The sequence below is a fragment of the Echinops telfairi genome, unplaced genomic scaffold (genome assembly GCF_000313985.2).
Source record: "Echinops telfairi isolate 266 unplaced genomic scaffold, ASM31398v2 ScPeMD7_21;HRSCAF=78, whole genome shotgun sequence".
In the NCBI taxonomy this organism is placed as follows: Eukaryota; Metazoa; Chordata; class Mammalia; order Afrosoricida; family Tenrecidae; genus Echinops; species Echinops telfairi.
In genome coordinates, this window is record NW_022103918.1 from 15,092,176 (window position 1) to 15,104,230 (window position 12,055).

General features: G+C 42.1%; 1 protein-coding gene across 1 annotated transcript; it reads right to left on the reverse strand.

Moving 5' to 3' along the window:
- Window positions 1-96: 96 nt before the first annotated feature.
- On the reverse strand, window positions 97-11,681 carry PTHLH (parathyroid hormone like hormone). The gene is made up of 3 exons (XM_004699998.2): window positions 11,581-11,681; window positions 5,410-5,832; window positions 97-579 (listed from the first exon to the last, which is right to left on the reverse strand). Exons 1-3 carry the CDS (start codon window positions 11,679-11,681, stop codon window positions 570-572), a joined length of 534 nt encoding a protein of 177 aa, XP_004700055.1. The 3' UTR covers window positions 97-569.
- Between the last annotated feature and the right edge of the window lie 374 nt (window positions 11,682-12,055).

Here is a 12,055-nt window from a genome sequence, read left to right on the forward strand (position 1 = left end):
GGAACTGTCAGTCCCATTGTTTTCTCCTCCAGATTGCTCATCCAGCCTATCTTATATAGACATCTTAAAGGATATAATTCACCCTCTGAGTCATGATGTAATTAGATTATATTTTATTAGACATTCTTTACAAATTTAAAATACTGCTATTTTTACATGCACAGAGGAAAATCAGTTTGGGTAATTATATTTAGGCATTAATTAAAATTAATCACAAAATAGGGACACTTAATTGTGTCATTTATCAACATACTTGATATGTATATCTAAAGTGCATTATGTTACAAAAAATATAGAAATTCAGCAGCACCAAGATACATTTACAAAATAAATACATCAGTTGACAAAATAAATTATGGTAAATGTGATAATAATAATTGGATTAGCCTTGGCAAAAAAAAAAAAGTTATTCACAATGACCAATGTGCAGCTTCATAGAGCAATGTGGGAGACAGTTGTATTCCAATGCATTTACAGTATTTACAGACAATAAATATTTCTAATACTTTCCATATGTTCACTATTACAAAATCCTGCAGTATGTTCTCTGAAGGCCTCTGCCGAAAATTTCAGTGCCTCCTGCAAAGAGAAGGAAAGGGGAAAAAGAGCAGAAAATTGGTTAATTCTCCTTACAAATGATGAGACATAAATTACAGGCTATCAATTAATCCAGAATCACAATGCAAAAGAGATTCAAGGGTCTTCTTGCAAATATTTCCCACAAAGATGCCTGGGGGATCCAAGTGTCCCACCAGGATCTATCTCTGTTACAGCCAGGGTTGTGGACCAGGGTCAGTACCCTTGAGGTGCAAAGCAAAGGTGTCTGTTTTCTAATGACGCTTCTGTCAGCAACAGAAGACCTTGCGAGGATTTTCAAAGAGCTGCCAGCTGGAACAGGGACACATTTAAGAATTCAGATGCAGAGCTCAGGTGAGAAATCCATCGTCAAATCCACTTTCATGCTCCAGTATCATGTGACTAAGATGGCTTACATCTTAAGATGCTGTGAACAGCAAGGCCAGCCATATGAAACCAGAGAAAATGAGGCTTGATACTCCTGAAAAAGAGTTACTGTATTGGAAACCCACAGGGCCACTAGCTGCCTGTCATAAAGGGCCACTGTGAGTTAGAATTGACTAAATGGCAGTGAGTTTGTTTGTTTTTTTCCCCAAGATAATGGAGTGTGGTGAGTCTAGTAAAAGTCTAGGTTAAATGTTAGGAGGACGTACAGTGAAACAGCATGTTTGGAATGATAACTATTGTGTATTTAAAAAAAGGAAAACAAAAACCACTGTCTTCATGTCTGATTCATGGCACCCCCCGGGCAAAAGAGAATCAGTGTGCATCCGAGTGCAACTGTGCTCCACGGCGTTTCCAGTGGCTGTCTTTCAGAAGTAGACTGGCAAACTTGTGTTCTGAGCTGCCTCAGGGTGATCTTGAACCTCCAGTCTTTCAGCTAGGAGTCAAGCACTTTGAACGGCTTGCCCCTGGGGACTTCATCCTAGCTTTAGCTGCCCTTAACCCTAATGTGTGAGCTATGATTGGATTTTAGTTTGGGAAGCTGAAGCTAAGTTAGAATTATTTCTCTCGTACTCTGCTGCCATTTGGGTGGCTATAACTTTGGATAGTATGTTAAACTAGAGAAGAAATAAGAATACAATGATTTAAAAAACAAAACATAGCTAGAACCCAGATTGCTGTGTTTGTTTTCACTACTCAGAATAAGGTGCCCCAAGAGGTGGAGGGCTTTCTGAGTTTTCTGTGTGCTGTGAAGGCAGCGTCTTAAGATGGGTCAGCAGACTTTCCTCTGCGTTGTGTTCAGCGCTGTCTATTTCCGTCGTGGCACACTGGTTCCTAAGGAAATGACTATACTATGGAATTGATTGGCTTGGTCCCTGGAGTAAGAGTTGTGGACAGAGTGTGGTCTGCATGTGTGAGATCTGAAAAAGAGCCACTTCATGACATTTAGGAGTTTTGTGTGTAGCATGAAGAAATAAAAGCAAGTTGAGTGATTAGAGTCCTGTCTTACAGTTGTAAGAGATTGATCAATGCACCGATGGTTTGGGTTAGGTTCTTAATGACAAGTTTAAGGTTGTCATTTCAAGTGGCAGGTGAATTCAGCTGCAGTTAGGTATAAAACCAAAGAGGTGACAAGCACCAGTAACGTTTGTGCTGCACCAACTTGCCATTTTTTGATACTAAGAAGTAGGTAGTGTCTGGGTTTATGAATAAGACAACGGGGTCAAAAATGAACAGTATTTCACACCATTATGACCTCAGAAAGAAAGAAGGAAAGAAAGAAAAAAGGAGTACATTAAAGAATGCATCTTTTAATTAGATTTCACCTTGCTCAACCTGATGGCCTTGTTCTTGATTTCTTATCAAAGTCACCTCTTAGAAGAGCAGAGTTAAATATATAACACCATCCGAAAAGGTGGCCAGTGGGTCACAAGTTAGGCTGCTAACTGCAAGGAGAGCAGTAGAAACCCACCAGCTGCTCCGTAAAGATTCACAGCCTGGAAAGCTAATGGGGCAGTTCTACTTTGTCCTACAGGGTTGCTATGAGTCTGAACTCAATGGCCGTGAGCTTGAGTTTTATGGGTTTTCTTAAAAAGTGTGTGTGTATGTTTCTGATATATGCATTTATGTGCATGATATTTTAAAACCCTAGATGAAATAGCTTTTTAAATTAATTATCAATCCTTAAATCAATATTTACCACAGCAAAATTTGTAACTTGAATGAAATGAGTCCCACTGCATCTGGACATCTCATGTGCAACATCAACAAATCCAAAAAGTAAACTTGAAACTTTGAACTTAGATACTCCCCACTAAACTGTACACGTGAGGGGAGACAGGCCGTTCTAACTCAGCAGTGACTCAAAAAGTGTGCCATCTATTAGAATACAGCACAGGCTCCCATCGCGCCAATTCTCTCCCATAATCTTGTAATAACATCAAGGGTCTAAAGAGAACACATCAATGAAAGACTGCTCTTTTAGAAAACTTGTAAATCATTATTCTGGAAAGCTTTTATTTGAATTACAAAATGTTCGGAGGCCCATAGGTTCTCATCAGCACACCACTAAATCTCCCCCCTCTCCCCTGCACCTCTCTGGTGGGTTGGATTGGGAGAGTGCCAACATCTGGCTGCCAAACAATCAGTGCTTTCCATGAACGTCCCTCACACCGAAGAACAGAAAGGAGAAGGAGAAACATTTTTTTTTTTTTTTACTCAGGCTTAGGTCTGGATTTGATTAGGCCGCTGCTTAATTTCCACTAGACCTACTTTAAATTGGAGGCACCTTTGGGCTTAAGAACTGACGAGTGCTTATTCCATTAATTCTCCAGACACTTTTAGAAAATCACAAATTTTACATGAATAAAATCCTTAGGGAAGCATTTATACTTCTGTACCTCATTACAATAATTACTTCTGTAACTTATAGGGGCTTCAACAAGTCTGTGGAAGAAAGTTCATTGTCTTGTGATTCTGTTTTCTCAAACTTTTTGAAGCCTCCGTGCGTGCGTGCGTGTGTGTGTGTGTGTGTGTGTGTGTGTAAAGAATACAAACAGATTTTACCATAAAGGGTCTTTGCATTAGTTAAAGATATGTACTGTTAGGATTGCATCTTTAAAAAAATACACCAAAGATATACAGTGAGTCAAAATGTATAGGGTTTGCTACCGGTAACAACAGATCCATTAAATATCTGCAGGAGATAGGCCTTTCACTGTGCTATAAACATTTCTCTAGTGCCACTACACATTGACTACTGAAGCTGTGCCTCAATTATATATCTGTCATAATTGCCTTTTTACATTGCTACTTAGTAATGAGTTTTGTCAACGTAACTCAAACAGAGATGTGATGGCAAATAAGTTCAAACTCTCCTTGGAAACATCACTCTGTAATCCTATGTCTACCAGTCAGTAGAAAGGCCTGGAGAAGTCACAGGGGACTCTTTAAATAATGACATCATTGGTTGCATATGATGCGCTCTTGTGTTGTTTTCCTCTTTCAAACCCCATAGAAGTGCTGTACTGAAAAGTAAACACAAAACACCTGTCAGTAGGAATGTATAACGAAATCGTGCCATGAAAGCACTGGTTTAAGCAGTAGGAATTGGGAAAATATATTCTAGTTCTAAGGATTGATTATGTCCTTGCTCAGGTCCTTCACAGTGGAGTCCCTTGGTTTCCTATAAAATGCATTTAGTACATGACCCTTCCCCCCTTTTTGCCTCACAGGAACATACATACAGCAGGTACTATCACAACTAGGTCTAAAAAGCACTGAAACAAATGGCCATGTATTAGATGTTTCCTATCTAACTGATTTAACACATGTGATCTCATTTAATTTTCACTCAACCTAATGAAGTTGATAAAATGACTGTCTTCATTTTGCCAAGGAGGAAAGTGAGTCTTAGAAAGACCAACTCAAGGTTGTGACCTGTAATCCCTTTAGACCTAAGACTTGAACCTTAGCTGTCTAACTCCATAGCCTATGAATGTGTTCACCACTTGTTCTCTGGGCTGAGGATAAACAAGCCCTATAAACATGAGGCTGGATGATTCCTACTGCTGTGTTACCCTAGAAAAAGCATTTCAACTTCCTGGTGAACAATTCCGTGTACGAGAACAACTTATATGCCTGCTAAGCCAATTCTTAAAAAAAAAAAAAAATTTAATGAACTAGCAGAAACCAGTGTTAAATCTGGAAGTGGGAATGGCGCAGAAATATTTATGCTAAGATCTTGTTCTGTAGTCTATGTAGATGCTATTCAAGCTGAAGTTCTCTCTTCAAGCTGAAAACCATTAAGAGATAAAAGACCACGAAGAAAGTTGGGGAAGATGTGAGAATAAAGGAATGGTGAAGACGATTAGTAGCTTCTGAGACTGAAGTACACAATTCAATGACTTGGTAGCGTGGAAATGACTTTTGGTGTTTGGGTACGGAAAGATGGGGTAAGAGACGTGAGTTATCTTTGTGGGAGGGGTGGAGGAGTGTCACTGCTTCTCCAACCCAAAGCCAAACTCAGTCCCATCAAGCCACTGCTGACTCATAGTGACAGCCCACCCCTCCCCCACTGTGGGTTTCCGAGACCGTAACTGTCCAGGGGAATAAAATGCCCAGTCTTTCTCCCAAGGAACTGTTGGTGGTTTTGAACTGCCAACCGTGAGGATTGCAGCCCAACAGGTAACCATGACACCACCAGAGCTCCTAGGCAGGTAATATTCTGGGTGATCTAGGTTTGGTAAGCTTTTACATTATGGAGCAATTGATAGAGATACTAAAGGGGAGAAAGTTCTAGATGGACCACAGCAGGGTAGTGGGAAGGATCCACAACCCAGCTGAGAACACTCAGGAGAGGCTGTGGGCTCTGGGCAAGAGAAGCCTTACCGTAAATTGTGCTCCGGCGAAGTCGCGGAGATGTCAGGCAGCTGGTCCCCTTCCAGCCCACTCCCAGCCACTCGAGAGTCCAACCAGGCAGAGCGCGTCCGTCGTTTTTTCTTCTCCTGTTCCTTGCGTTTCCCAGGCTTGCCTTTCTTTTTCTTCCCCGGGGTCTTCTGTGGCTGCTCTTTGTATGGCTCCACCTTGTTGGTTTCCTGAGTTAGGTATCTGCCCTCATCATCAGACCCAAATCGCACAGGGTGGTTCTTTGTGTTGGGAGCAGGCTTGGAGTTTGGGGAAACCTCCGAGGTAGCTCTGATTTCGGCTGTGTGGATTTCTGCAATCAGGTGGTGCAGAAAGTAGCGTCGCCGTAGATCTTGAATGGACTTCCCCTTGTCATGGAGAAGCTGATGTTCAGACACAGCTCTTTTGCTGGAGGAAACAATATCAGGAGGGGCAAGAAAACAAATTCAAGTTGTTGGCAGAGACAAGGGAGATGCACGAGTAAATTCCTGTCATGTTGGAGTTGGCCCAGTGGAAGTAGGAGCTGCAGCAGTGGCCAGCTCGCCCAGGTGGGGAAGGGTGAGAGGAGGTCTGGGACCGTGGCAAGAACAGGCAGCTTCCCGGACCGTAGGTGCTCATCTCTGGAGTAGGAAGGAGTTGGACTAGGGCTCCCTATACTCCCTTCCAATTCTAAAGTGTTGAGGGGTCAATGATGCGATCAGACGTGGGCAGAAGTCACTGTGCCTTTCTTCACATTTCCCAAAATTCTGCTAAGGAAATCCACTCAGAAGTCCAACCTCAGGAAACGCACGCACGCACGCACGCACGCTCCCCATTCAGGAACAATAATGAATCTTGAAGAGCAGCAAGCTGCGAGAGTAAAGCAAACGAAGGCTGAAGGGTGAAGTGAGCAGTAGGTCTGTCTAGGAACCCCCCTAACAGATGGAATTTTAACATGCTGTCAGGCAACCAGCTCCCGAAAACCTATATTTGAAGTCTGTCAGAGGGGGCAGAAGGGGAGAGAACTCACATTTTCCTGTCAAGTAGCAGATGGTCTCCTGAAAATGGGGTTTCTTTGTTTGTTTAAATGAGATCATTCTATTTCTTCAGTGCTTCAAGTTTTTATTTTATTTTATCTTATTGTTTTGCATTGCAGAGGGTATTATCTTAGTAATTAGTTGAGACATTCTCTTTTTCTATTTGCTCACTTTATCTTAACATATTTCTAGGAGTAAATAAGAAAGGAATCTTCTGTTTAAAAATTACTCTGCTGAAAATATAGTGGAATAGAATGAGCTCATTCTCTACCAATCCTTGTGGATAATACTCTGACTCTTGCTTAAATACCCAGCCAGGTATTCTTTTTATTCTTCCCTGGGTACATCTTATTAAGCAGGTTTAATGCTTATACAAGGACCCCTGGTAGCATAGTTGTTATGTGTAGGACTGCTAACCACAAGGTCAGCAGTTCAAAACCATTAGCTGCTCTGTGGGAGAAAGACGAGGCTTTCTACCCCTGCATAGAGCTACTGTCTCAGAAATTCACAGAGGCAGTTTATCATGCTCTGGAGGGTCACTATGTGTTAGAATCGACTCGATGGCAGTGAGTTTGGGTGAGAAAGCTTATATGTGGTGTAAGCCTCAACTTCACCTCATTTTATTCCACCTCTTACCATTACAGTGGTCCCCCAAACTGGCTTACTTTCAGAAAGAATACAGCCTTCAAAACTCGGAAGGGGAAGTCCCCCAGGGCCAACAGTCAGAATCAACTTGATGGCAATAGGCTTGGGTTTGGGTCAGTCACACAATAAGAAAGTGACAGCCAGAGCTTTCAAAATTAGCTCTTCTGATTCTAAAACCAAGGTTAGCTTTTTCAGTGTTCTTACCTCTTTCTGTTGCTCAAACCAAAGCATCCTACACTGAGGGAACAAGAAGGGAAGGGCACAGAGCCAAAAGGCCCTGGAGTGAACCACAGTAGGGGAATGAGGAATGATTTCTAAACTTCTTTGACGACCAACGTTATTGACCCACACAGCCCATTTTCATCACCGAAATATGGATCTAGGGCTCTTCTCTCTGAGGGATGAGAGACTGTCTAGTTATAGGATGAGCCAAAGAAGGGAGTATGTGATAAAATGATAATCATTTTTCAGGGCCTCACTGCCAGCCTCCCAACCTCCTTCTAGTATTTTAGTGTGGGGAATGACTTGAAGCCATGTAGCTTGTTTTTAAAAAGACATTACTTAATGGAAAGGAATTTACAGGAGCTTGAAGCCTGGTTTAAATGAGCCATGTAGGAGTCTCTGTTCCTTTTGGGGGGTGCCACATGTGACCAGATTAAAGTTCACTTACTTTGTGGCAGTGTTTCATAGTCTAGAAACGTTTAGTCATCTACCAATCTGAGGCTTTGGCACCAGGCATTTCCATCTTCTAATAACGTTTGGTAGGAATAGGACTGATAAAACCACCCATTACATAATATGATTGTTTAATTAGTATCTCTTAAAATGCCATATTACAAAAGAAGTTGTTAACCAGGGATCCTTTATAATTTGGGGCCCTTTTGCTTCTTTCTTGATGTCTGGAAGATCCTCCACCTATGTATATTGCTCCAAATTTCTAAAACAGGGCAGTCTGACTTCACTCGAAAGCCACATTTTTCATGGTTTCTCTGTTCTATTCAAGCCACTGTTGCTCATGCTCATTCTGACTGGCAGGCAGGCCTCTGCCATCTCGGCCAGCCTGTCAACTGTGAGTCACAGTGTCCTCCTCACTTAAGCACTGTGCTTTCCCAGGAAGGTTCTCATGGGAAAAGAAGTAAGTAATCATTCCATCCTTCTGTTTTGTCAAAAGTCTTCAGCAGAGCACAACTTTGTCCGGTTTAAAATAGTCTATCTCCTGCAAGGCTCAAAGCTTTTCTTGTGCCTTTTTGGGAGAGATTGTTAGTATACTAGAAAACACACATTTCCTTAAAAGCTACTCTTATAAAATGCTTTTCAAATTTCAAAGCTCATGCATAGAAAATATTGCAAAGAATGAGTGGCTGAAGGACTAGTGCGTTAGAGGGCAGGAATGTAATGGGTCTATTGTCAGCCACAAAGAGGTCCATGGAGCTCTCTAACGCTTTCGAAATTAAGACAAGAACGAACCGAGGTATCTACATGGCTGGCAGGTACAAACTAGATGAACAGAGGTGGTAGGTAATAAATTCTAATAAAGGAGCATTTAAAGTTAGATAGATAACTCTTGGAGATTGAGTTGCAAATATGGTGTTACTCTCTATGTCCATTAACATTACATAGCAGATAGATCCCATTGGCATTTATTACACCCCTAAACTCTAGCCTGCTTGGTAAAGTAGAAGGTCAGAGACAATGAGAAGACTGTCCAGGAGAGAGACTGACGCAGGGGCTGCAACAATGGCTTTACACAGCAACGGTGTGAGGATGGCGTGTGACTGGCAGTGTTGCATTCTGTTGGAAGTCAGAGCTGACTTGATAGCACATGACAACGACAGCAACAAGCTCTCACAGGGAAGGACAGTGGATTAGGCTTCATGGTCACCTTTGACTACTGTTTGTTTTTTAAGGCAAAAAGTAGGGGAAGTGCTTAACAAAGATACCTCTAAATTCAGGCAAAACATAGCATTAAGGAAAAATGACTTTCAAGGGAATTTTCAAGAAAGATTAGATTTCTAAGAAACTGTCAAGGAACAGGGAATAAACAGAGGAAGGAGAATCCCTCTTCCGGCACAGGAAGAAGCAGTGCTTCTAAGGAAGGATTCTGATTCTGCACTGGAGAAGCAAAGTTCTCTGGGGCATGAAAGACATAGGGTTAGAGGGTAAGAATTCAGATGACTCACCAGCAGGCCTTTCCAACCCAAATGACTGAGTTGAAAGTTATTCAGTGGAACAGACTGAGTGTGGCTCCCAAGCACATCAGTCAATGATACTTTAGGTTTGCTCCACTAGACACAGAGAGCCACCTGTCTAAAGCCGGTCTGGACAGGGACATCCTTAGGCTTCGGTTTTCAACTCACTCATACTCAAACCCTACTAATTAAAGCCTTTTGTGCTAACAAGTTTAAAAGATTCACAACTGACAATTGCTTCCTTTGTTTGGTTTAGGGATTGTTAGTGTTGTAGGAATTTCTTCTCCCATGAAAGGTCTCCCCTAGTTGTTTTTTTTATGTTTGATTTGTACTTCCAGCTGTTTCTCTATTACTTGATGTGAAGGATAATTGGGGAGCAATGTCATTTGATTATATGTTAAAATTTCTTTCAAGAAACTAGCTTGACTTATCATAATAGTAGATTATTTTGTCTGCACACAATTTTTATTGTTACTTGGCAGCAATGCAAAAACAATGACTTGGTGTTTTTTTAAATTCCATGTGGCTGTAAAAAATTGAGGAAACATCTTCATCTACTGATGTTTCCAGCCTCGATGACAAACCAGGGTAATGTGATGATCTATTAGCCATTAACTTTAAGACTGTTTTGTGGTAGTTTTATAACCATCTGCTGAGTGTGAGTGTTTAACTACAATATTATATTTCACCCACAAACAAAACTATAACAGTCTTTGGCTGCTAAGTGGTTTCTGATGTGGATTTTGCAAGGTGCAACACACAAAGAGTTAAAAATAGCCTTGAGGACAACTTGGCCCTATTTTTATGCTCTAACTGTGGATTCAATCACAGTTCATTTTGTTTCTCAAAAGAAAAACAGGTATTTCTTAGACAACGTAAAGACAAGTTGGCTCTGTTCCAGGGCAGTATTTCTTAGCCAAATAAATACAATATTTAAGCGGGTCTTTAAATATTCAGTCTTTAACCTATGGGTCTTAAATAAGTGAATTTAATACAACTCTCAAAATGAACAAAAAGTCTGAAGAAAATGTTCACAAATGCACTCTCCAAACGTTGATTTGAAGAATACAATGCAGCTTTATCTTCAGCACAATGTTCTACACAATTTGCCTTAGGAGATTCAGAATAGATTTTCATTTTGGTGCCAAAGTTCAGACATGTCTAGAGTAATTTCATTTAAGGATTTTCTGTCCTAATAATAATAGACCAAGGGCATATATAAAACAGGTGCCTTTTTTGAGAATTGACAAGGAAGCGCTGTGAACTTGATTGTAAATATTAGCTATTACTACTTTTATTACCAGTATGAAAGTGCTCCTTAATTCCTTCTCCAGAGCCCATCTCATCTCAGTTCTCAAACTTTCCCCTCCCTGAACACTGAGTCTGCAGTTCTAAGGATCACTAAAGGCGGTGTTACACACATTAATGAACTGCTAAGGGCTAACAGACTTTTAAATATAATATTCCTTATTGCTCTAGACCATTTCCCCAACTTTCCAGTCATGCAATAGTTCCCTGGTGAGGGTGGATATTTTCACAGTCAGAATTATCGTCGGAAGAATCACTGAGAATACCAACATACAAGTTTTCAGTCTTCAGTGCAGAGATGGAGCCTTGATTTTAAAACTACTAGCAGTAACTAAGACGGGGTGGGGGGGGGGTGAGAGTGGGAAGGATTCATCCCTTAAACTTCATTTCGAAATCAAGTACTTTAACATCTCTAAATGTGAACTGTATCAGTACTGGAGTTGTACTATTGCCAAAGTGTTCCTACTTTATTATATAATATGCCTTCATTATGTAATGCGGTCCCGTTTTATATGCTTAAAATTATGTCACTCATCATAAACTCAGATGTAAGTTTTGTTGTTGCGTTTCACACACAAACTGCCACCCACATTCAGGATGTACACACAAGCGCACACAGACTTCTGCCTCTGTCTGCATCCTTCAGCTTGCTCTCAGCGAGAGGAATCTAAACCGCTTGGAACCCACCCTTTCCAAACCTCCCCAGGTCCTAAAAAAGTAACCCTTTTCTTCCATCAGGAGCAGAGGCTCTTTGTCTAAGAGAAGATACTGTAAAAAGCTCCCTCTGATGGAAATCAACAAACACAAAAAAGAAACTATCTCCAGGCTCCCTCTCGCCTACAGGTTCTACCAGTTTTCCGGCTGGCTTTGGGGATCCAGCCTCCGCCGCCCGGGGCAGGTAGCCGAGATGGCTAGCTTTCGGAGCATCAGTGACCACTGCGAGCCCTGCGCAGCGCCGCAGCCCGTCCCAGCCCTCGGCGGGCGCCCGGACTACTTACTGCCGGCGGCCGAGCCCCTCCAGGGCGCGTCCCGAGGAAGGCACCGAGTAGCTCAGCAGAAACACCGCGATGCTCCACTGCTGAACCAGCCGCCGCAGCATGGTCCCCCGTCGCACGCAGGACCTGCACCAGAATGGAAGAGAGTCCAAACCGTCAGCCCTGGTGCCTCTCCATCGCTCCGCACACCCTCGCCGCCCCGGGTTCAGCCCTTCGCAAACAGCTGCTCCAACAGCAGGAGCATCTCCCAAATCGCAAAGAACAGGGAAAAGAGAGAAAGAAAAAGGAAAACCTTCTCTGGACACTTTCTCAGCACTTACTGATTTAGGAATCAGCGACTGCCACTCTTGCTGTTTAAAAACCACACGGGCAGGGGGAAAAGGGGGGAGGACCAAAAAGAAGAAAAGACGAAGGGGGGGGGGGCGCGGAAAAACAAGCCAGAGGTGTTTCCTCTGCAATAATAGCGAAAATGAAATGG

Bases quoted from the DNA above. Each gene is read 5' to 3' on its own strand.
- PTHLH (XM_004699998.2), bottom strand. From the start codon at position 11,681: ATGCTGCGGCGGCTGGTTCAGCAGTGGAGCATCGCGGTGTTTCTGCTG. The intron at 5,833-11,580 runs GTAAGTAGTCCG...TGTTTCCTCCAG, and splicing joins GAGGGGCTCGGCCGCCGGCA to CAAAAGAGCTGTGTCTGAAC.